Genomic DNA, 25,527 nt, shown 5'->3' with positions numbered 1-25,527 from the left:
CAATTATGGAAGTTATAAATTAACTGTTGAGCTTAATGTCACTGATATTTACTAAGTGGTGATTTGTGTTTGACATTTTATATTAAGTAATTAGCTGTCACACACTACATTATGTTCCTACAATCTAAACTATCAGGCATCCACAACAGTATGATAGGGGATGAGTAAAAGGGCAGCTGGTATTTTTATTGTTAGTGCTATTCTAGTCTTAGCGATCACCCAAAGAGCTTTCAACTGAAAGTGAGATCCACCTATTCACACACTGCTTTTATACTTTAAAAAAAAAAAAAAATTCCCAAACACTGCAAATTTGTGGGCTTGCTGTCTTGCCCATGGGCGCATCAGTATGCAGACTGGAGGAGCTGAGCCATCAACACACACTTCGCAATATGCCCCTTTAAGGGTACAGTGTGTGGAATTTTGTGATGTCTAGTGTTGAAATTGCACATTGCAGCTTAACACACCTCATCTCACCCTCCCCTTCTAAACATGAAAAAGAACCTGTGGACACCTTCAGTTGTCATAAAAATTCAAAAGGTGTTTGGTTTGTCCAATCTGGACTGATGCAAAAAACATGGTGGCCTCTGTAGAGAGGACCCCCTCGATGTGAATATAAAGTATCTGAATATAAAAGGCCTTTTCTGGGTAAAGAAAACTACAATTCATACAATTTAGGTGGAACGAATGAAAACATGATTATTCTACATTGCATTTCTGCCAATAGTTTCCTTTCACCTAAATATTACACACTGGAACTTTAATGCAAAGAGAGATACTGTTTTTTTTGTGCAAGCAAAATACACATCCTCCTCACACTTCTTTGAGTCCATATGGTTTTACATAATTCTACAAAGCGTGCTTTAATTTTGGAGATAATCAAAAACCATTAAAATGCAGGAATGTCCAGGAAACCATAAGCGTATTTTTCTGGCAATTCTTTAAGGATGACGGAGGAATTTGTATCTTCATTAACAAAATGAGTCAAAGTGTAACAGGTGATTTTTATCAATTGTAATCTTGTAACTCACGTGATAATTTTTTTCCCATCTTTACATTCATATCTCTACGCTTGCAAGTAGTTTCAGCTGTGGACATGAGGCTGCGGCAGCAGAATCCTTCATAACTTATTCCCTGGAGTCAGCAACAAGCCTCAGACTGTGAATGACTGAACTGAGTCAAGCACACCTCACTCCTTCACTTCACACCTGCCTTCAATTAAAAGTGATGAGCTGCTCCTGATCATCAGTCTGAGAACGTGAGCAGTGGAGTTCATCACACTTAACACTTCATTTTGAGACCTAAATATCTTGTGAATTGTCTCTTTTGGGGTCACAGGTTGTCGTAGCTTTTATTTGTTTAGTTTGTAGCGGATGAAGTCAGTGAATGAAACCAGTTAACAAACAGTTTCAGGATGAGTACAGTTATTGATCTGACCCTCCATCAGTCTGAAGACATGGACCTGACTTGTAACAGTCCTCCTGTCAGCACTTCACCCCAGAAGGTAAAGTTTTTTTTAACAAACTTCACTCATTGATCATTTTTACTAATGCTATGTGATTAACTGATCAACATGTCCAAAGTAAAGCTTTAAACATCATCTGTTCTGCTCTGAGGTGAGTTTCCAGTCTGACTCTTTTCTTTGTTCCCAGGGTGAAACGTCAGGTGGTGCCGAGCAGCAGACGATGAGAGTTTACCTCCGAGTCAGGCCCTTCTCTAAAGCAGAGCTGTCTGACAACGAAGACCAGGTCAAACATCTGATCAGCCAGTCCATGTTGTGTTCAGTATACTAACTACTGGTCATATAATACAACACAACTTTATCAATCCCGAAGGCAATTGAACTAAACGTGCAATAGAAGTGCAATGTGATTTACTTCCATCAATTTTATTTATTTTTATATATAGTAGGAGCAAACCCCCTGAAAGCTACTTTAAGTAATTTCAATATTATGGGTTTATTTGTAGTTGTAGTGCAGTATTTCTGTTTTTTCTGTCGGATTGAACTGTTTATATCCATTTATAATTGGAAAGAACAAATAGAACTAGTTACAGTATGTAGCCTAATGTGTTTGAGTGTGTCTGTCTCAATAAAACCAATTACATGACATCAGAGTTAGGAGAATTTAAGGAACTCGACCTGCAATCATGGGCTTTTCTATACAACACATTCTACTTTACTCTGTTTTCATTTGTTATGATCTAGAGTATATAAAAGAAGAATTTGAGGATGAACAAAGAAGGAAACGGTAAAGAACAAATGCTGCTCTTTCACTAATAACTACAGTATAAAGATCCAGGGCTGAACCACATGGTGCACACAACAGCCATTGATTTGATTGAAGTGTTTTAAAAAAAATTTCACATAAAATGATCATCTAGGATGAGGAGTAGAACAGTCTTTACATGTAGACAAAGCTTCACTTACTCATAGTTTGACTGGATGTGGTGTTACTTGCTTTTTCCTCATTGAGGCCTCAGTACAGATGTTCCCCTTTTGTTTTTCTCTCAGGATTGTGTGGTGATTGAAGACATCCAGACGGTGACTCTGAATGCACCGAAGGGTTCCGCCACCATGAAGAGCAGCGAGAAGGGCATCGGCTTGTCGGTCCACAAGTTCTCATTCTCACAGGTCAGCAGCACCGCAAACCTCAGCACTGCTGTCATGTTTCCTAAACAGTGTGTTCACTGAGCATCCATCCATATTCAAACATTGATGGAGAAAATGCTGAAACAATGTACTCAAGTAAAAGTACCATATACTCTTTTCTATTTGATTTAATATATTCAAAAATAACTACTTGAGTGTAGCCTTTTCCCTAATGCAACAGTCTACCACATCATTATGTCTGAGTCTTAGCGGTGCACTTCTAAATCCATTTTGGATGGATGGATGTATTTTATTGACTCCAAACTGGAAGATTTTCATTACCAGTGATGCTGCTGCAGGAGGCAATGACTCATTTTACCTGCCTGCTCTGAATGGATCAATCCCCTTCTGGTTATTGAGCATTTGATGCAATGTATTGTAAAAAATGTAATGGAGTAGAAAGTACAGATATTTGCTGATATCTGTAGTGGAGTAAAATTAAAATTAACCTGAAAATAAATCTTCTCAAGTAAAGTCCGATACATGAAACATGTACTTAAGTATATTGAAGTATTAGTACTTCTTTACATCTAACCACTAGATTTAAGTAGACACTTGTTGAATTTTAGATTTTTGGACCAGAGACGACACAGGCTGAGCTCTTTGAAGACACAGTCAAAAGCCAAATGTCTGATTTCTTGGATGGAAAGAATGCCCTGATATTCAGCTATGGTGTCACCAACGCTGGGAAAACCTTCACAATTCAAGGTAAAAAAAAAAACAGGAATGCAATTGCGATTTGGATATAAGATTTTTGGCAGAAATTGAATATAAAATAATCCTAGTGATGTTTTTACCGGTGTGTTTCATCTAAATTGTCTGAATTGTTTTCTTTACCATTGATTCGGCCCTTTATGTTTAGATTATTTATATTTACATGGAGGGGGGTGCTCTCTGTGGAGGCCCCCATGTTTCTTGCTGTCGGCCAAACTGGACAAACAACAAAACATTTTTGAGTTTTCACAACAACTGAAGTTCACCACAGGTTCTCTTTCATGTTCGTAAGGGGAGGGTGAGATGAGTATTCAGCTGCAACATGTAACTTCACCTCTAGATGTCGCTAATTTCTACACATTGAACCTTAAGTGCTTTTTGATGTTTCAGGGACCCCTAAAGATCCGGGGATACTCCCTCGTGTGCTGGACGCCACCTTCCACCACATCGGAGGCGACCAGTATGAGGACATGGACCTGAAACCCTACCTCAGGAATGATGCACAATATCTGGATCCTGACCAAGTCAAGCAGGAGAGAAGCACTAAAGCTGCCATCTTTGCTTCAGTCAAAGATGTGAGGACCTCATATGAGAAATGCCTCCTTAGCTCAGCAAAAAAAAAAAAAACTTGAATCACAGTTCTTTCTGCAAGAACGTCATAACATGTTTCTGTCTTTGCCACCATCTTAGGAGTGTGATCCCCACAGAGCCAGTGGTGGGTCAGTGTGTTTACCCAGTGCTTCCACCTCACATTCATCCTCCTCTCTGTCCTACAATCAAACAGGTAGCCTTAATTAAATCAACACAGTGAACATGTGATTTATCATACAATTTTAAGCTGTCCACAACAAAACTATAAAGGTGCCACTGCAGGACTCTTTGATTTGTGTTGTCCTCTGTGCTCTCTATGTTCTTCCTTCTTTAGTGTTGGCTAGCAAACCAGCTGAAGCAGGCAGCAGCCAGTTTGCTTTATGGGTGGCATTCTTTGAAATCTATAACGAGTGCGTGTATGATCTGCTCCAACCCTCCCTGTGCTCCAAGTCCAAGAAACGTGCTGCTCTTCGTGTGTGTGACGACGGTGCAGGAAATGCTTATGTTAAAGGTTGGACAAGGCCTCAATCTTGAGTTCTGAATGAGAAAGTAGTGTCTGTGTATGTGTGTGTGTATATATATATATATATGTATATATACTTTTTTTAATGCTGCACAAAGAGTTGCTAAAATGTGCTTCAACTTTTTAAGATCTCAGGTGGATCAACATCCAGAACCTGGGCGAAGCCAACAAACTACTGCAGTTTGGGAATAAAAACAGAAGTGCAGCAGCCACCAAGTTGAACCAGTCCTCAAGCAGAAGGCATCTCTCTTTTTTTCCACCTCATCTTTTCTATAAATGCTTTCATCCTTCAAAATTCATACCAATTTTCTTTACAGCCACAGCATATTTACCATGAAGTTACTTCAGATTGATGGCGATGCCGTTAAAAGGATCTCAGAGTAAGTACCTTGTCATGTTGTCATTTGAACATTTTTATAGTTCACATCCTGCGTACTGTAAAATGGTAGATTTTAATATAAATATTTCTAGTCTCAATGACCACTCAAAGTGCTTTACAGTACAGTTTTGCCATCCACCCATTTACACACACATTCAAATAGTGCATGTATATGTAATGCTTTTCATACATCACTCACACTGGTACAGCCGTCAGGGGCAGTTTGGGGTTCAGGCAAGATGCCTAAAGACACTTCGCCATGCAGAATGGAGGAGACAGATCGAACCGCATACTTCCTGTTTAGTGGAAGACCCACTCTATCTCCTGAGCCACAACCACCACTGTACATAGTAATAATTTCTCTTTTTCTCATTGTTTATCTAAGAACATTGCTGTCACTTTATTAACATATCTGAATATACATTAAATATGATAATCTAAAATGTTAGATCAGCCTACATGAGGGCTTGGAACAACTTTGAGTGAGAACAGTCACCAGGGGACTGTTGATGCATTTCTGGAAGCAATGGGTGTTACTACACTTGTGCATGATCAGAGTCTTAATACAGGGAATCAATTGATGTTTTTTATTTCACAGGTTTTCTCTATGTGACCTGGCTGGCTCCGAAAGATGCAACAAAACCAAAACTTTCGGAGAGAGGCTGAAAGAGGCGGGAAACATTAACAACTCCCTGCTCATTCTGGGGAAGTGCATCACTGCACTCCGCAACAATCAGGCGGACCGGTACAGTAAATTTATAAAAATGCCTGACATTTAAACTGTAAATGACTGAGCTCTGCTATAGCAGATTACTGGAGATGCTGATGGTGGAACTATGCATGACCTGGCAATAGTTTGGTAGGTTTGCACCATCGACTGCAAGTAAAGATGCAAGACACCTCTCCACTTCCTCCCATTGTACAAAATTGAAGCTAAAATATCCGGGTGTCGAAGTTGGCGCAGATCGTGTTGTAAATCTGTACCGACCCCCGATACACATGTTCCACCAATCAGGAGTCAGTCTTAGCTGTCAGTCATTATTGCATCAAATAACTAATTAAAACCAAATACTAGAAAAAATAAACACTTGATAGGAACTACCTAAAATGACATAAACCCTCTTGAGGAAAATTAATTCAAGGTGTATTTTGACTATTTTGGTATTTTGACTCATCCACTAACATGGATGAGGCAGGGTTTATGACCTTTATTGCAGCCAGCCACCAGGGGGCAATCAAGACGATAGGCTTCTCTGTTGTGGAGCAGTCATGTCGTCCATCTTTTATATACAGTCAATGGTTTGTATTATTAATCTGCTCTTACCCTCCTGTGGCTTTCACAAGAATGAAGAGCAGCAACATTCCCTTCCGAGAGAGCAAACTCACCAAGCTCTTCCAGGCTGTTTTCTGCGGCAAGGGAAGATCGTCTATGATCGTCAACATCAACCAGTGTGCTTCTACCTATGATGAGACTCTCCACGTTATGAAATTCTCTGCTGTGGCCAAACAGGTCAGTCTGACGAAATTATGGTGTGACAGGAATCAGACCTTGAAAGAATCTAAGTGAGCTGTAGGATGATCCAGTGCACCACTAACCTCTGCTCTTCTGGCTGCAGGTGGTGCAGGTGATCCCCGACAAACCTCTGGGATCTCTGGCTCCTTGTCTGGTTGGCCACGACGGCAAACCTCTGATGAGGAACGGGATGATTGACAACCAGGCCCTGGAGAGTTACCTGTCTGAAGAGGAGCTGCTTGATGAGGAGGAAGAGGCCGACATGTCTCTGCTGCCACAGAATGTAAACAATTACTACCCCACATCACATTCAAACACTGTTTCATACACATATCAGATGTATCAGAAGTTATTCAGTATATTGGAGATTGTAGAGTGATGTGCCCATTTCTTGAGTAAACTTTTTTTTTTTTAAACTTTCTCTCAGGAGCTTGTGAATGCGATTGAAAGCCTCAGAACAAAACTCCTGGCTGAAAGAAGAAGAAACCTGGTGCTGGAAATGGAGATTCGCAAGGAAATGGGAGATGCAATGATACAACAGCTCATGGAGAGTGAGGAACTCCGCACGTATGTCAAATTGATTTATTCTTGCAAGTGTGGTTTCAGTCTGTTTGGCTAATTTATCTGATTGTGCAGAATACATAAACCTTTCATACTTGCATTTATTTATTGTAAAGCCACAGACTTGAATTAATAGTTTTTTTTTTTAATGTTTAGTCGGCGGATTGAAGAGCTGAAGGAGAGCTACCAAGAAAAGCTGGAGAACACGTTTGAGATGTACAAGGATGCAATCAAAGAGCATGCTTACCAGAGTGCCATGAACAATCTGGAAGATGACTATGTGCCTCTGGATGAGTTCATCGCCGAACAGGAGAAAGTAGAGGTATGTTGTTTACAGGTTGACCTTAATATCAGATGAGCACATTCAAATCTCCAGGTTTTGTCAAGGATATAGATAGATATGTCATGCTGAATTGTCAGAAAATATATAATTTTATCAAATTGTAGTTAGATTGGATTTATAGCAGTAATGTCCAGCATTGTGTCATCAAACCAAGTTTTTGGAGTTGTTTAAGCATCAGATTCGGCACTTAACGTGTGCGTGTGTGCGCGCGTGTGTGCGCGTGTGTGTGTGCGTAGGCCCTAAGACGTGAAGTGTCAGAGATGGAGAGCAGAGTGTCAGCAGTTCCACTAGTACACCAGTCATGTCAGACATATAAAACGCCAGACACTGCAGGTGAGTGGAAATATCCTGGTGGAGTTTTTGCTTTTTTTTTTTTTGCTTCCATAACTTTTTTTGTCTTGTGTAGAGAGAAAACATTTCAAACGCCTTTTAACTATTTATTTTACTTAACGTTATTTGTCTGCATCTGTAAATATAGAAAACCTATATTTAAAGGCAGTTTTCTCTAAATGAATTTGTCCTCGATCTCTGGGTCCATAATGTCCACTTCATCCAATTTGAATTACTAGTTTGGAAAGTTTTGTTTATACATCATCCACAGCACAATTTAAATCATCTGTGTCTTTAAATACAAAATTTCAGAACATTTGTCGTAAAAATAACCATCTTAACTTGGGGAAGTTTCATGGGGATATCCGTACACACTTTTACCCTTCTCATCCATAATGCCTCACCATAATAACAGAGATCACTCTTTATATCCACACAGGAGATGATCGATACAATAGGCTTTACAAAGAAAAATGTGCCATTGAGAGGATGTGTGAGGATAAACAAGAGGTAAAAATCAAAAAATCTGAATGAGTTAATGACTCCTGGTCAATATTGTGCTCAATCTACATTTGTAGTTACTTTAATTGAACATAAAATATTTGGTCTTCAGTTGATTTTGTCTCTAGAGAAACGACTGATGGAGCTAAGTCAAACGCTTCAGAAGGTCAGGGATGGTTTCCTGGAGAAATCTGCTGATCTGGAGACTCTACAGAAGAAGTGTGATGATCAGGTGAACTCCTTTTAAAGTAGGAGTGTGCAAATTGGGGCAGGGATTTGAGGGCAGTAACATAAAAATAAAGAAAAACCATCAAGAATTTTTATTGCACTTAAAATGGCCTCAAGAATAATAGAGTTTCAGCAGCTTGACATGACCCAAGGATGGAAATCATTTTGTATGTGGATTGAATATTTGTAGACAAAATCAATGGAGGACTTCCTGCGGCAGAACGCTGAGAAGGACCGGGAGATTGCCTCACTGAAGATGGAAGTTGCCAAGCTCTCCCAGAAGTCTCCTGTGCAGCCCAAGGTGAAGCGAGGCCTGCTTGCCAACATTAGGGAGGTGGTGACCTCTCCACGGAAGGCTTCATCTGGCCGAACGCTCAGGAAAACTGCCCGGACTGCAAACCACTGAAAGGGTTATTTAGGATACTTTGAAAAGTATCCTAAACAACTCCAGAGAAACGACAAGAGGCTCTCATTTATTGTTTTTTATTCAAGTAGAATGAATGTTTTTATTGTATTTTTAATGTTTTAAATTTGTAATAAAAATTTAAACAGAGTCCTGAAACCCTTGATTAATTTAATCACATTATTTGATGCGTCAAGCCCCAGTGCATGATGTGGGTCATTTCACAGCCACAGCTCAGTAATGTATGATTTCTCTCTTTTTGAGGTGTGCTTTCTGCAGATAAAAAGCTTGTTATACATGCATACATTCACTGCTATAGAAACATCACGCAAGGGAGTTCTCGCTTGGTACACACTGAACTTTATATCCGCCTGATCAAACAAGGCTGTCCATTATCTGTGGGGCCTGAGGGGGAGTGAACCACAAAAGACCCTGACAGGAACAAAGATGCGATGTGAAACATTGATTTATTAATCTCTTTAAACTCAGTCAGTGAAAAATATTGAATTATTTGCCAATATAACAGAATATGAGCATAATGTATTCACCATGTTAATGAAATATGTTGCATATTGATCTGTCTGTAAGTGAATGAGGTGTATCCAGTGTGGTGTGCACGAGGTAAAGCTGCGCAGCCTCACTTCAGTGAGTGAGAGGGCCATTGTGGGGGACAGCCAGCTGCTCCTCTGTCTCTCTGCTCTGTGTTCATTAATGAGATTAGCTATTCGTCTTAGTCTGCCTCAGTGCAAAGGGGTCAGTCACAGGATTAGCACCTTGCTCAAAGCGTTGCATCACTTTGTTTCACTTTTTTCCCCCCCTCCTTACTTTCCCACTTCTTGCTCTTTGTGGGTCATTTTTTTCCCTCCAGCCTCCAAAGTATGTTTAGTACAGTTAAAAGTGAGTGGATATACTGCGACGCATTATGAGGCCTCAGGACTGAGTGCGTCTCGACCCTCTGCCACTGAATGAAGCATCTTCCAGGGGAAGGAGGACCGGAGCAGGGGCAGCCAGAGGAGTGAAGGGGCAGCTGGGCCAGCATCTCGCCTGCTGTGGCAGAGTCCGGTCCGAGACTCTGGACGAGTCATCCTCATGCCACTTGTAAATAACAAAGTGGGAGAGGATTGCACAGTCGGCTCGGACAAGGCTTTGGCTGATGGAGAGGCTCTGGTGGGGTCTTTAATAAAGGTAAATCCATACTTTTACAGTTTATGCTTTGGTGTTTTCCTACTTTGTTACTTTATTTATTGTAGTTTGTGTGCAGGTTACCATCAAATACATTTCTAAAGTATTAATCACACAAAGATGCTTTTACGTATACAGTTATTTGTGACCTATAGAAAGACAGTCAAGAGTTGCATGAGATTGGAGAAAGGAGTATTAAAAGTCGATTATGTTCAGCATTGTTAATTACACCCTTTTTTATTTTTTGTAACTCTAAAATGAGTATTTCACAGACTAAAGAAATTAAGGCAGGTTTTTTTCCCCTGTGGCTAAAAAGGCACTCTGAATGAAAAGACATTTTTGGTCCACTGCATCTTTGTGATCATTCAAGCGTCTGTGTTTGTGTGTTAGATAATGTCATGATCAAGTTTTCCCCCTGTTACAAGCAAATATTTAGTTAGTTACTAAAATGTACTTTCTTGTCTGTGGAATTTTTTCTGTACTGTAACATGGTCCATGTTTTTCTTGGTAGTATAGAGCATTGCTGTTTGCTGTGAAAACGAATGCATGTAATATTGTAATATGTAATTTATTGCTATTTTTGAATTGCAGCAGTGTATCGTATATGTAGAACAACAATAAGTAAATGACAAACTGATAATGTCAGCAATTGTAGAGTAGGTATGAGGTATTTTTAAAACATTTAACAAATAAAGTGAGAATAGATCTCTATTTTCCTAGTATTAAGCTTATAAATCTTATAAAATACAATTTTGAAAACTAAAAATGAACACAACAAAAAAATGTAGTAGTGTAATGTACTTGTTTTCTTCCCTCAGTTGTCCACGTCTTGAAAATGAGCCGCCGGTACTGCGAGCGCACAAGGTTGCTTTGGCTTATCTAGAAATAGATCAATGATAATGAGATTATTCATAATATTTTTCATTGAAACCAGAGCTGCTAATCCTGCAGGGCTAAGATGATGCTGCAAGATAATAAAACACTGTAACCGTATGATTGACATCATGAAGCTGTAACTGTTCCTTTCCCCCCATTTTCCAGTTCTTGTTTCTTGCAGCTCTTCTTGCAGCTTTAGACATTCAGTTTTTTTTCTGTTAACATGCACTGATTGGGTGATTACATTTGCCTTGGAGATATGTACAGTCGTGGGAAGCTCCTCAGAAGCTCTACATATAAATATAATAAAGTCTTTCTTTTTATTCCGAATACAGGTGGTGGCATGTTACCGGCACTTGGCATCATGCGTCGGTGGATGCACAGACAGCTTGCAGCTGCGGGACGAGCTCCGGCAAACGAGAGAAAAGGCCCAAAAGTTGGCTGTGTCCATCCGCTGCCACCTGACCTCACACCTACGGGACAAGAGCCTGCCTGAGGATCAGCGCAAGGAGATGGAGCTCCTCTGGGTGGCCTTCTCCTCCAGCTTGGAGCTCCTCCATGTTGACATGTGCAAAGTCTTCAGCATGGGCGACATTTTCTCTCTGGCCAACACTGCTACACTGGTGCAAACTGGCCTTCAAGGTGAATGGAAATCCTGTACATTTTATTGCAAATGCAAATTGAAAATTCAAGAGGTCACCAAAGAAAAGTAAAATAATTTTAAAAAAAATGTAATGAACTCTAATCCCATGACTGATAGAATAAATTATTCTGAAACTATAACCAACAAAATAATTGTAAACAGTATTTTTAGAGATTTTTTGGGTTCTGATTAATTTTTCTAATTCTTCTTCTTCTTTCTTAATCGAATAACACGATGGACATTGATGTGAAAATGTGTTGATTTCTTACCATGCCACTTTCAAACCATACATAGCTAAATTATCAGATATATGTTGAGCCCTGACTTCAAGTCAGTTTCTCTCCTGTCCTTTAATCGAGTGTTGTCTCTTTTCAAAGCTGCTCAGACACCACCAGTGGGGAATTGTATTGTGGAGATGCTGCCTCTCTCCTGCACTCTCTCTGCTTTTTAGCATGAATGACACTGATTACCCTGAGGGGCAACACGACATTTCTTTATTTACACCAGGGTGGTGCAGAAAGCCACCAATTCATTGTCTGCAAAACACCAGAAGACAAGAAGTAGGACATGATGTAGTGGAACATATTTCCATTGGAAAGAAATCACGGCTAACAGAGAGCAACTGTGTATATAAGTTAAATTAACTTTTAAAGTAATCACATCTTGCATTAGAATTAATCTCTGAGAGTGTCTTGCTGTTGCTTTCACTCATGTTTTCTCAGAAAGCTGGAGAATTTCCAGCTGTGGCCTCTCCCAAAACCACTGATGTCAGTATATCTCACTTGATTTATTTCTGTGGAAATGCGTGGAACAAGTTCTAGATCAGGCATCGGCACTGCATCAGTGGAGAATGTTTTTTTGTTTGTGCACATATCATATGGGATTTTGTAGTGCCACTCATCTGAGTAATGCATTTGTTATTTATTTATTTATTTATTTATACATGTCTCCTTTATTTAACCAGGAAGGTCAGATTGGGATACAGTTCTCTTCTGCCCTAATGGTCAACATAGGTAACAATGAAGAAGTTTCAAATATAAATACAAACAGGCAAAATTTACGCTCACACAAATAAAAAACATAGTAAAACGCTGCAAACTGATTAAAAATATACACAGTAAAAACATACAAGAAAATGCAAAGAAACAGATTGGATTCACTTTCAGTAATGAAGTATATGTGAACACCTGTAGTACATGAAAACACCTACAACTAAATCTATCAGGCTATCTATATAATGTGACAGCAGTGGGAAAATGATGAGTCATTATAAACAGCATATTGCAGTATGAGCAACTTGACAATTTGTGAATTTTTTTATTATTATTTTTATTATTATTATTATTATTATATTATTATATTATATGTATTATTATTTTATTATTTAGTTTTTAATAAGAGTTTCTCAGATTCATCAACTGTTTGTTCTGTGATGTTATGCAACAGTTGAACTAGGTACAGACTAAAGCACCAGATTTCATGTTGGCCATTTCAGGAGGAGGCAGTGAGGTGGCAGCTCGGGCCCTCAGTCTGCCAGACTTGAACCAGGCCCAGACTGCAGCCCCAGCTGCCGGCCTGGAGATCCAGGAGCGCGGTGCAATGGAGCAGGAGATCAGCCACATCGACCACATGATCGACGACATGGAGATGAAGGTCAACGTGCTGCGCTGGATGGTAGAGCCCCAAGGGCCGCAGTACGCAGACCCGCTCAGCAGCACCGACAGCGCCTCCCTGGCTCTGCTCTCCGTGGACGAGGAGCAGCCTGGACACCAACCCCTCTGCCAGCGCAGTCACATCTTTGTGCTCATACTGCTGATGGCAGTTGTTCTGTTGGCAGCCACTTTATCTGTCTGCATTGTCTTCTTCTCATGAGCAAAATGTCAACCTTTTCACCAACACTGTACAAAAATGGCAAGCTTTGCATTTTGTAATAGCAATCCAATTATTTACTACTGCATTAGATATTTATCAACAGAAACACACTGAAATAAATCTGGATGCAAACTACTTTTGCATTTTGTTACAATGAATGCAAAGCTGCAACATACTTTACATTATCTTTGTTGAACAAAGTAACCATAAAAACATGATGCTGCCAATTAGAAGTGTTTGATATTGTATTAAATTGAATTATAATAGGGCGATTGTTTATTTTACTTACTCAACTGTAAAAAGGTTTTTTTCCCCCTTTTTTCCCATGCAGTATGTTATTTTTGTGATAAAGGAAGGAACCATTTCTGAAATGTTACAAAGCCTCTTTTTGAACATTTAATTCCTTGTTGCCATCAAGATGATATATAGGTGCTGATGCTTGTAGTTGATTTCCTGTAATAAGATGAATATTCATTTCCAGTGATATTTTTAGGATTAAGTGTGTATATAATCTGTGCTGTAGAAACCTGACAACATGTAGATTTATGCTATATAAACGTTTCACCTTTGATAAAACATTGTGTTGCTTTTTATTTATGTTTATTGATGAGCAAATATGTTGGGCTTGTATTTCAGATGGTGTGTAACAAATACTTTGCTGAATTTAACAGTTTTAATTTGCTTTAGTGCAAAATTATTACATTAAAGGTTGAGTTGGTAGGATTTAGGGACATCTAACCTTGTAAACCTGTTTAGATAAGTGTTATAAACCTAAAGTAATCTAGTGGTGAAGCAGCAGATTACAAGTACCGTAATCGTACAGTAAATATATAGAGAGAGTTGTTATTGCACGTTATTTACCAGTTCAAAAACGTTTTACTTTGAAAGGGCAGCTTGTGGGACAAAAAGTTTGACAGCCGCTGTCACAACTTCTCAGGCGGAAGTGCTCCAGTAAAGTCATCTGTCTGCGGCGGCAGGTCGTGACCATGGTGCTGAAACAGTGTCATTCGCGACTTAAGCTCTTTGTCTTGAACCACCCGGATAAGAAGTGGCGTGAGCCCTCTGCTTTTAACCGGGACACAGCGGGCGGCTGTCCCGCCACCGTGTCGACTGTGACGGCCGTGAACACATCACGGAGTCTCCACGGTTTCGCTCCGGCAGCTCGGAGCGGCTGTGAGGAGGAGCCGCGGGGAGAGAGGGGAGCTGCAGGACCGAGGATCTCACATGTTTCTGCCGGGACACACATGTCTGTGAGAGGTAACTGATGTCTGATCAACACTGAACACAAAGACACTGCTGCAATTCTAATAACTGATATCATCAAATAAGCACTGTCGAATGAATGGCAAAATAAAAGTCCTCTACAGGTCAGAGAGGTCAAATGCATTACACCATAACTACACCTCATTATACTGGTCATAATAATAATGAAAGTAAGAACACAACTTATTTATATAGCACCTTTCAAATTGAAGTCAGACTAAGGAAACAATTAAAAAACTATGTTATACTGTACTATGAAGATCACACAGCAATTGTGCTCAGATACAGAAATAAAAATAATGTTACTCATGAGAAAAGAGTAGAAACAAGATCAAATGAAACATGAGATAAAAATTTGAATAGATGGTAAGGTAAGAAATGAGGAGAAAACAAACATATAAAATGTGTCTTTGAGAGACTTACAAGAGTTTGCAAGACGGATCTTCTCAGGGAGAGAGGGAGTCCTGACAGAAAAGGACTGGTCACCACTGGTCATTACACTTTTCACTGGTATTAATGCTCATCCACTCACAGTGACGAACTATGAACACACCACACCTGACATTCAGGTTAAATATATTGTATTATCTGGCAGTTCCTATAATTTATATGGGGAATATAGACACATTAAAGACATAAAATTATAGACCAATAAACAAAGTATTAAGTCCACAGATTACAAACTACACACTCCTATAGTTACAGCTCTTATATACAAGTAAGTGTAAAGCCAGACCCCGATGCTGCATGTTTTCATTAGAAACCTTTACCCGCATACACAGTGTTTATGCAATATGCACCAGTTCCCAGATGTGTCACCTTTACTGTGGTATTGTTGTGTGTGTGTGTGTGTGTGTGTGTGTGTGTGTGTGTGTGTGTGTGTGTGTGTGTGTGTGTGTGCATATGCATATGAACTGTTTACATTTGTAAATTTTGTTCAACCCGTCCAACCCTTACCCACTCACTGCTCATGGTTGCTCTGATTCTAATGGACATTATGTGGATAATGTGAGGAGTTTCAGACTTTGTTAAATCAATATAAAATGTTGTTGCTCATGTCAATGTTATTTTTGTTGCAACAGCAGAAAAAACACACCAGCAGAAAGCTTATACACTGCCAAAAATTCTTGTGTATTAATTTAAAATACTGAACAAAACTTATGGGTGACATATTATTACCAGAAAAGCCCTCCGAAGGCTCATACCTGTGCCAAGGCTGATTGGGACCTTAATCACCATATTACATGTAGATATATTGAGATCGGATACATATATACACAAATATGTATATGCTCCAAATTTCACCTGTTCATAAGCACCTTACATTTGCCTTTCATCTAGATCTCTGCATCATTTCTTGAGAAGTTCATAAATATCCTCTCTCACAATTTTAAAGAAAGTAAAAAGATCCTGGATGTATCCCCTTGAGTCACACCCCCCCACCCTTCCACTGAAATGTCTATAAAATCTGTTCTGTAGTATCTGCATAATCTCCTATCAGTCAGCAAATTAGAATATAAACTCCTTGGCAAAGGTGGCTCTGAAAAAACCACAACAACCCTGCTTTGAGTTACTACTTAATCCACTAAAATATAAACACTATGTCCAATATGAAATTGTTAAATCTGTGACAACCATTTAAAAAACACTTTTTACTCATGTCACACGTCCTGACAGAAGGTGAATAGCAATATGTAAACACAAGAACACATTTTGCTTTAAAGTATGCAGTGTCATACTGACTGCGATGGAAAAAAACAAGAGAAATGGGAAAATGACTGATGCTAAAAGTTGTGCAATAACTCTTCTGTGTAACCACCATCTCCTCTGTGTGGATTTCAGAGCTGAGCACCTCTGTCAGAACCTTTCAGTACGATCTGAAACCAGACGTACCTAACTCTGAAGGCCGGAAGCTGTTTTTTGACACACATGCGGTCGTACGACTCTTTGAAGAGAATGGTTTGGCTTCTTCTGTTGCTTCGTTTTCACTTGTTCTGAGTTCGGAACATTTGGTAATTTCTCTCATCCATATGTATTTTTTCAAACATCAACAGGTTTCACAACTCAGCAAGCTGAGGTGATGGTGAAAGTGCTGGTGAGGATGACCAACTCTAACATGGATGTCATCTATAACGACATGGTCACCAAAGTGCAGCAGGTTTGTACTGTAAATTGTACATATGAACTATGATCATCATGTTTCTAACACACCACATTATACGTATCTTAGTGAAAATGCACTGTTAACCTTTTAGTCAAGCACATGTTTAGTAATTATCTGGAACAGTATTTGTTTATAAAAAGAATTCAAATTTAAGGCAACATTTCATAACTTCACCATCTTCATTTGCTTTTATTAGAAGTTAAAATGTATTTAATATCAAATACATTTCACATGGATGTGGTGCTCCTCATCCATGTCACTGCAATAAAAGAAAAATATATGATCTGTATTTTAATATCAAAGGACCCTCAGTTACTTCCTGGAGAATTTTTTTATGCCCACCTTTATAAGCATTATATTCAATACTTAATACTTCTGCTGTAAATATAAATATGATGTTGTGCAGTTTGTAAAATATAGTGCCAGTAACAGGGACATCTTATACCACATCGTGGAAAAAGATTGTAGCTGTCTAACTATTAAACCATATTGACCATAGTGTAATGTCAGCTGAGGAAAGAAGAGAAATAATGTCAGTTGGAGCCATATATTTGATTTGTAATTTCCAGTGTATGTTCGTCCTGAGCAAAAGGGGATGTGTGTTGAAGACTGGGGTTTTCCAAAGGAAATTGTAGTTCAGGCCAGTAATCAGAGTGGCTGCTTACTGTTTTATGTTTTTTTGACTGTTTAATTTAATTTAAAAAATGTATTGAAAGTGATGGACGCTACAGCATACGAAAGTACTACATGCAATATATTCCTTATGTTATAAATGATCTGCAAAATTTAAATTTCATTTAATCATGAGTACGTGTCTAAACAAAGTTCAATCAGCAACCAGTAGAGAAGTAATTTATTGGACTCAGTCACTACAACGTCAGTCAAGGAGCTGATTATTTGATTATGCTGTTGAGTCAATTATTAACTTTTATTCCATATAATTAAATTGCTTCTAGAGTTTTTAGGCATATCCATTGGTTCTGCAGATGAATGTTTTGCAGTATTTAGTGTTTCTTTATTACTCCTGTATGCTTTGTGTGATTTTTGGAAGGAAATAATGCTGCAGCGTGTGATGTCTCAGATTGCATCTGTGAAGAAGGACATGATCATTCTTGAGAAAAGCGAGTTTTCCACTTTACTGGCAGAGAACGAGGTACATTTTATGTTATTGCTGTGCTGATGACAGACATGTTTGGTCACTGAATTCACATCCATGTTTATGCGTCGATCTATCCACTGTAAAGTTGAAGCAGAAACATGTTTAAGTTAATATTTAATCAAGGGCTATGACAAATGTTGTATACTATGTCTATTGACTATTAGATGGTAAAATTAAAAGCAAAATGAACAATTAAGGCAAATTAATATAAATATAAATCAGTCATGCCAGATAATAGTGGATGTGGAAGACTCTTATAATTTAGTTGCGTTATGTTTGACGTGTTTGCCTAAAGTGGGAACATGAATGACTGTGTACTGTACAGTATGTTTCTTTAAACATCTTGATTAATTTGTTTTTCATATTTTCAAAATTCCTCCCAGAAACTCAAGATCCAGTTACTGCAGCTGAAGGTCGGACTGGCTGTAAGTGGTTAGATTTACACACATCAGATTATGTTTTATAGTTTATGGTACAAACATTTCTTATGAATTTCTTCTGTGTGTCTTCACCTTGCAGGACGTCATGAATAAAGTTCGCTCAGATGCTATTTTGGACATGAATTTGGAGAAAAGCCGTGTTAAGGAACTGGTAAGTGTTCAAATTATGTTCAAATTAATGTTTGCAAATCTGTTGATAGCACTTTTAGCTATCTAGTAGTCATTTATGATAATCATTACCTCAACTTTAAGAATTAAAAGGATGATGGGCTTATAAATAAAATGTGAAGTTGACAGGTCATGTTCTTGTGTTCCTCCTCTAAATAAACATTTTTTTTATAATTTCCAGAAAGCACAGCATGAGAAGATGCTTCTGGAAATGCGAACTGAAATAATGGAAATGGTTTGTAAATATAGAGTGCACTTACATGTTTCCTAAATAACGTTATTCTGTAGTGTACAGTAGGCGCAGCCCTGGACAGAAGCATGTCTTATAGACATCTGGTTGATGTTTACTGGGGCTTATCTGTGATTCCCCTGTTTTGTTTTGTTATAGACTGCTGAGCAAGATCGTCATTTGACTCAGACCAACATGAAAATAGACACTGAAGTGGCCGGTTTGAAAACCATGTTGGAGTCACATAAACTGGATACAATAAAATACCTTGCAGGTGGGACTTGAATTGAATTGAATTGAATGGCACTTGTGCACTGTTGACTCAATGATCTAATCTGCTGATTAGGTTTAATGGTTATTGTTCAGTGATGTTACTGTAGAGGGGAATGAAGGGGGAATTTAAGTGGGGTCTTACAGTCTGGGACTTTTAACCCTCAAAGCCACAAAGTGCTGTATGTTTCCTACATACATATACATGTATGTAAGTTGCATATCGTATTCATATGGCACTGAGAATTAAAGCATGATTCGTTTGAAAAAGCTAATTTTGAAAGAATTAATGATCTATGCTTTTTTCTCCTTTAGGTTCTGTGTTCACCTGTCTCACAGTAGTCCTGGGTTTCTATCGCATTTGGATGTGAACTATTATCAGCAAACAGAAACTCTAGCATTCCTCTGGAAGCCCAGTATTCATTTCAACCTGTCGCTAGGCCCTGCACTGCGTATCAGGGTGTGCCATCTGAGGAGAACTTTACTCATCGCTAACCTGCTCTCACCCAAGCATAAGGACTGATTGATTATGACTTTCATATGACCTGTGGTAATACATGAACTTTCAGCATCTCCTCTGAATCTGTCAGCAGTCAGAGACCAATTCCCTCTGTTTTTGTTTCATTTCATTGGGCATTTCTATTTGTGCTGCAATCTTATTCCCTATCATCATTTTTTGATGGAATGAAACTGCTGAAATATTTCAGCTGCTGTTACTTTGTTGATTTATAAATTCTCAACACTGTATAATGATAAAGATGTTCCAGTCAGTCTAAATTTATGAATGATATATATAATACTGTTTGGAGCTAAAGTCAAACTTTTTCTGAGTATGTAAATATTTTATTTATGTATATAACATGCTGTAAAATAGCTGTCGGCCTGGAACTCAGAAGGGATTCATGTAACTTATGTAACCACTATATTATCAGATGTATTTTATTTTAATTTATCTTTCTAGCTGATATATTAACTGGATTTTGGGGCTGATTTTATTTGGACGAAATTAATTAATAGGTATACACTTAGCCAACAGGATTTTGATAGTGGTATTGTTGAAGTTTTGTAATACCTGATTCACTGAATTGAAAAAGATTGATAAATGGTTTGTATTTATATTGCGCTTTTCTAGTCTTGATTGTCTAAACATGAAGTCACATGACTTTCGACAACAAAATTTACAGCATGTGTGTTTCGATTGAATAACCTGAAAATGTTGTATTAGTGATAATAACAGTTTTGTTGATTGGTAATTGTGGCTGCCATGGATGCCACGCTACATATTTACGTTTCCTTTGACATTTATTTTGAAAAACCATTTGACCCGGAAGTGTTTTTCCTCCTCTCCTGTGTACTGTGGTTAGCACGTGTGTATGTGTCAGAGCAGGGTTCAGTAAACACACACGCACAGAGAAGTGTTAGGGAACATGTGTGTGTTTATGTGTGTAAAAAGCGACATGACTTCATTTAACAGTTTATGTTGACTCAAACCGAGGAGTCATGACAGCTAGCGGCTAAGCTAACCGACCGAGCTCAGGTAGGTGTTGTTTTTTTGAGAAAGTGGTGCAGCTTCCATCTGCCAACGTGTTCATGGCTGAAGGGAAACAACATGTTTAATACTGTTGGGTTCGTTTAGTACTTTAGAAATCTAAGGATGACCACATCAGCAGAGCAGTTTACCACAGGTAGACTTCAGATCACACCAGGTCTAGATCATCTGTCATATCTCGACCAAATGACCAGGGGGAGTTGAATTAGTGATTGAAACACATTTTTTAGAGAAAGGAAGAAGCAAATTTAGCTGTTTTGATCCTGTCTCGACCAAATCATACCAGGTCTACATTAAAAACTACTGTATATAGACGTATCAAGTCTGCAGTGAAATCACTCTTTTTTTATATTTTCAGAAATGTGAACATGGCTGTCAGAGAGAGTAAAGGCTTTAATTGTGACATCTGACTCATATTTTAAGTATATAAGTGCTCAGTATTGTAACTGAATTTTCCTTTAACTTTCCCTTTCTGCATCATTTCTAAATGTCAGTTATACTTTCATAATCTTGGTTACTCTGTCACCAGCTGGCCTGCTGATAACAACTGTTTTATTTTTACAGACACTTTTCACTGTTCCTGATGCAATAATGGCTGATGCATTCAGCAGCAGCTCGGAAACAGTGCTCCAGCGAGTTGTAGACTGTACAGTGAAGACAAATACTTCTCCAGAGAAACTTGAGGAGTTGTATCAGATAAAGAAAACCTGCAACTTTATCAGTCAGCATCAATTCCAAAAGGTGAGGATGTGAATTATTATATGTTTTTTGCGTTACACTCAATTGTTTCCAAAATATCTAACAAATAACGGATAGATTATTGAGACTGTTGACCAAAGAAATCTTGGTAAACTCAAATTGTACTCACTCTTTAAATAATCAAATAGTGGTGGGGGTTAGTGTTGATGGAAAGAATTAAATATGATTTATCTTATAAAAGGTTGTATAAAAGAGAGAGATAGACACACACACAGACACAAGTTATGTTTCAAACTGCTGTTTGCAAAGTTTACACTCAACTTTTTGGTCACATTTGGTTTAACGAAATGCACCCACACAGACCACTTCTTTGACATATTGTCATTTAGTTAGTGGTAAACTCAGAGTGAACATTCAGTAATCGTTCATAATGCAGTCTGTGTTTGGTTGGGACAATCCAAAGTTTTTACAGCTGGTCGGTCTCTTCCACCACCCAGTAATGTGTTTCTCCTTATCAATGTAACACTGGTGATTGTGTGACTACTAAGTGTATTTCGACCGACCAGTTGAACATCAGACTGCAGCCCATTTGATGACCTGTTAATCAGTGAAACAGCTTAAGTTGAGTTGGATACTTATTTGAGAAGTTAATTTGCCTAAATGCTTACAGGTTGCTCTGCAGTTTCCTGATGAGCTGTTGGTGGACTCCATCACAGTGGCAGCAGAGATCGAGAACCACAGTAATGCCAAGACGTTCATTTTAGGAGATACATCCTATGGCAGGTAATTCAGCAGGTTTCATACAGTCCAAAGTGCTTTGACTCTTGACAAGACAAGGCTTTTTACCCTTTTACAGTAATTTCATACTCTACATATGTGCCAATTTCCAGGGTTTGATCCTCCACAGCCATCTTGTATTTTAAACCTAAAATAGCTTTTGTAAGTGTTTTTTCCCATAAACGAGTGAATTAAAGGTACATAGTGTATAATTGTGTGATGTCTAGAGTTGAAATTGCATGTTGCAGCTGAATACCCCTCACCTCACCCTCTCCTTCCAAACATGAAAAGAACCTGTGGCAGCCCTCAGTTGTCATAAAAACTCAAAACTTGTTTAGTTTGTCCAGTCTGGACAAATGTAAAAAACATGGCGGCCTTCGTGGAGAGGGTCTCCTCAATGTTATTATAAAGTATCTAAATATAAAGGTTCCCTTCTGGGGTAAAGAAAACTACAATTTAGATGACACGAACTAGTGAAAACATCATGAGGATTATTCTACATTAAATTTCAATAGATCCCTTTCACATAAATCTTACACACTGGACCTTTAAGCTTTTGTCAGTGTAAGCTTATTTATTCATTAGCATGTAATACCTTAGCACTGGGAGTTGTTAAAGAACCAGCCATTGCCAACACACCATGATTTTGTTTTTTGATGTTTAAGCACATACATCTGTTTTCAAGGTTTTAATTAAAGGCTCATTTGTGCTCCCTTTATGCACGAAAAGAGATTCATTAATTTCAAATGATGTAGCCATCACTACCTACTGCCTCGCTCAATGTACTGTATTAGCTTTACTGCCCCTCCAGGATTTCCTGTAGTACTGCTCTGTTTTGTCAGTTTCTGTATACATATCTAAAGTTGAGCATAAATGAGCCTTAACCTGATTGTGAGTTGAAAGGTGTCTGTGGGTTGGCTGTCTGTTTAATGGAGATGTTGCTATACTTCATTGAACTCTCTTGAGCAGCTGCTGTGTGGATGAGGTGGCTGCAGAGCACGTAGGAGCAGACTGCATTGTGCACTATGGCAGAGCCTGCCTGAGCCCCTCTAAAAGGCTGCCCCTGATGTACGTGTTTGAGAGAAGACAGCTGGATGTGGAAAAGTGCGCCTCTGCCTTCAGAGAACTCTTCCCTGACACACAGAGTAACATCATCATCCTCTATGATGTCAACTATGTTCATGCGACTGGTAAGATCTCACACAAGATCTCTCCTGTAATAATAGATAATAATAATTCCCCTCTCAGTAACTAAATACCACCATCTTTTTTTCTAGGCGATCTTCTGGAACTTCTGTCTCCGGAGTATCCAAACCTTGTTGCTTCAGATCTCGTTGTCGAAGGGGAGCAGTGTTTCAGTCACAGCCAGATCAAAAGAAAACATTATGATAATTGTCTGTCAGAACAAGACAACAGTCAGGTGATTTGTCAGTTTGGGAGGCAATTCACCTTGAACAGTGGTTCAAACCTAACAGATCACAGTATATTCTACATTGGCCAGGAAGGAGCAACGCTGCGAAATTTCATGATGACCTGGAATCGCTGTTCATTTTGTTCTTTTGACCCAGTAACTATGATGGGTAGGAAGGAGTCAATGAGCATCAACCGTGCGCTAATGAAGCGCTATTACGCTATTGAAAGGGCCAAAGATGCCAGTGTGGTTGGTATCCTGGTCGGTACACTGGGGGTGGCCGACTACCTCACCATAATCCAGCAGCTGAAGGAGACCATCGGCAGGGCTGGCAAGAAGAGCTATATGTTTGCCATGGGTAAACTGAACGTGCCCAAACTTGCAAACTTTCTGGAAATTGACATTTTTGTGTTAATTGCTTGTCCGGAGAACTCACTGTTAGACTCAGGTGAGTTCTTTAAACCTGTAGTGACGCCGTTTGAGATGGAGGTGGCATGCAACAAGAACAGGGAGTGGTCAGAAGAATATGTCACAGACTTTCGACATCTCCTACCAGGTTAGTTTGAGATTTATTGATATCATAATACTCTTAATAACCTTTTTTTAATTTTATATTAAGGGTGTGTGTATTGTGACTTTTTTTGTGAAAATTGAGCCTTTCCATGTTCAGCATAAAATTACTGAAAAAGTCAAACAGTTGGAAATTCTGCTTTAGTTTGTGCAGTGGGTCATGGACAGTGATCTAACAGATACAACATAAAGTTAAATGTGTGTTATAAATGTGGCCAATATATTTACGTTTTCCCGCTTTTTTTAAAAATTAGTTGTACTATTTCTGTATCATATTTCAAGATGTTAGGGGAGGGAGTTCATTAAGTCTAGGAATAAAAAGGTTCATTAAGCTGGATGTTTTTTTTACACAGTCCCAGATAAGAGTTCTCCACATGTATTTATTAGCCAGTCCAAATGATGTCTAATTTTCCAACATGATCTAGGTGGACAGAGTCATGTGCCTTTGGCTGATCAGCAAGAGGAGGGCGACGAGACAGATGTGTCTTTAATCACTGGAGCTCTACGGAGTCGCTGCGTGTTGAACAGTGAGCCTGCAGAGTCCTCACATGGCTCATCGGTGGTCCTGAGGAACCATACGCTAATCGTAGCCAGCACAGACTCGGCTGGTATGGGACAGTTAGAAAGTACCATTAACTACATGCAGCGTTTGCTTTTTTTGTTTATTGCAGAATTGTGCAAAAGCTCAATAACTCTTACACTTTGCAGCTTAATGCATGATGTACAATTTCACATTTTTGCTTGATCTCTCCAGCATCATTTCTGGCAGGACGAAGCTGGCATGGCTTAGAGCAGAAGTTGGGAGAGACCCCTGTGGTGAAGGCAGTAGAGGGCAGGAGAGGCATAGCTATTGCCTATGAAGAGGAAGGAACGTCTTCATGATAATCAACCTTTAATCCCCAAGGTCCTTGATAGATTATTTAATCATCACTACCTGCAGCTACAAGTGTGCAGTATATGACTTGTAATTATATAAATCTGTAAGTAATTAATAAACTGATACAGGGAACACCTCTTGTTATTTTAGTTTTTACTTTAGATTTTTGTGGTTTTTTTGAACATTTTCTGCTTAGTACTGTGATAATACAGATAATTTGGTCACTATAATCATGATAGTAAATTTCACCTTGGTTTTATCTCTACTCTGTATTTATGTTTGTTTGATAGAGGCTGTTGAAGTTGACTTTATTATGATCGATTCGTAATTTTTGAGCAAAGGGGATCTACAAAGGACATTGGTTATGTAAAAGCTAATTTCACGAGTATTGCACAGATACAAAGTCGTAATAACCTAAAAAAAATAACATTAACAATTACATACATTTAACATACATTTCCTGTTGTGTTATCCAAGTGTTCATAAGATTACATCAACAGTTAGGCTGAAGCACTTGAGAATTGCACATATATGAGTAATACCACAAACCATAACTTATCTACTAACCAGTTATGACTATATTATGGATGCTGTGAAGCAGTGTTGCTTATACACATGAATAAATTAATTAATGAACTGAAAAAA

The 25,527-nt window shown here is 38.6% G+C and overlaps 4 protein-coding genes across 9 annotated transcripts; all 4 read left to right on the top strand.

The window, feature by feature from the left end:
• Positions 1 to 1,162: 1,162 nt before the first annotated feature.
• Positions 1,163 to 8,883, top strand: LOC109629495 (kinesin-like protein KIF20A). 2 transcript variants are annotated; one of them, XM_020087234.2, is made up of 18 exons: positions 1,163 to 1,501; positions 1,650 to 1,745; positions 2,510 to 2,629; positions 3,217 to 3,355; positions 3,752 to 3,936; positions 4,052 to 4,145; positions 4,287 to 4,463; positions 4,604 to 4,715; positions 4,793 to 4,855; positions 5,453 to 5,599; positions 6,199 to 6,364; positions 6,471 to 6,650; positions 6,795 to 6,934; positions 7,085 to 7,250; positions 7,508 to 7,604; positions 8,041 to 8,111; positions 8,215 to 8,334; positions 8,521 to 8,883. In XM_020087234.2, the coding sequence occupies exons 1-18, from the start codon at positions 1,412 to 1,414 to the stop codon at positions 8,734 to 8,736; spliced, it is 2,379 nt and encodes a 792-aa protein (XP_019942793.1). In that variant the 5' UTR covers positions 1,163 to 1,411; the 3' UTR covers positions 8,737 to 8,883. The 2 variants fall into 2 exon arrangements, with proteins under 2 accessions (XP_019942793.1, XP_019942794.1); XM_020087235.2 differs by lacking the exons at positions 1,163 to 1,501; positions 1,650 to 1,745 and adding an exon at positions 2,225 to 2,246.
• A 501-nt stretch (positions 8,884 to 9,384) lies between these two features.
• Positions 9,385 to 13,882, top strand: rgs9bp (regulator of G protein signaling 9 binding protein). Its single transcript, XM_020087411.2, has 3 exons — positions 9,385 to 9,918; positions 11,127 to 11,433; positions 12,930 to 13,882. The coding sequence occupies exons 1-3, from the start codon at positions 9,823 to 9,825 to the stop codon at positions 13,304 to 13,306; spliced, it is 780 nt and encodes a 259-aa protein (XP_019942970.2). The 5' UTR covers positions 9,385 to 9,822; the 3' UTR covers positions 13,307 to 13,882.
• Positions 13,883 to 14,207: 325 nt separating this feature from the next.
• mcur1 (mitochondrial calcium uniporter regulator 1) lies at positions 14,208 to 20,115 on the top strand. Of its 5 annotated transcripts, none has more exons than XM_069513078.1 (9): positions 14,208 to 14,563; positions 16,412 to 16,528; positions 16,624 to 16,727; positions 17,785 to 17,886; positions 18,276 to 18,317; positions 18,412 to 18,483; positions 18,682 to 18,735; positions 18,889 to 19,003; positions 19,315 to 20,115. In XM_069513078.1, the coding sequence occupies exons 1-9, from the start codon at positions 14,293 to 14,295 to the stop codon at positions 19,368 to 19,370; spliced, it is 933 nt and encodes a 310-aa protein (XP_069369179.1). In that variant the 5' UTR covers positions 14,208 to 14,292; the 3' UTR covers positions 19,371 to 20,115. The 5 variants fall into 5 exon arrangements, with proteins under 5 accessions (XP_069369179.1, XP_069369180.1, XP_069369181.1 ...); XM_069513079.1 differs by having other exon boundaries at positions 14,209 to 14,563; positions 17,815 to 17,886; XM_069513080.1 differs by lacking the exon at positions 18,682 to 18,735 and having other exon boundaries at positions 14,209 to 14,563.
• Positions 20,116 to 20,263: 148 nt separating this feature from the next.
• dph2 (diphthamide biosynthesis 2) lies at positions 20,264 to 25,527 on the top strand. Its single transcript, XM_020087840.2, has 7 exons — positions 20,264 to 20,536; positions 21,113 to 21,289; positions 21,918 to 22,030; positions 22,994 to 23,214; positions 23,302 to 23,991; positions 24,431 to 24,613; positions 24,760 to 25,527. The coding sequence occupies exons 2-7, from the start codon at positions 21,140 to 21,142 to the stop codon at positions 24,885 to 24,887; spliced, it is 1,485 nt and encodes a 494-aa protein (XP_019943399.2). The 5' UTR covers positions 20,264 to 20,536; positions 21,113 to 21,139; the 3' UTR covers positions 24,888 to 25,527.

Source organism: Paralichthys olivaceus, chromosome 17, assembly GCF_024713975.1.
Source record: "Paralichthys olivaceus isolate ysfri-2021 chromosome 17, ASM2471397v2, whole genome shotgun sequence".
Lineage (NCBI taxonomy): Eukaryota > Metazoa > Chordata > Actinopteri > Pleuronectiformes > Paralichthyidae > Paralichthys > Paralichthys olivaceus.
Note: the sequence above shows the minus strand (reverse complement) of the source record. Positions and strands in the feature narration are given on the sequence as shown.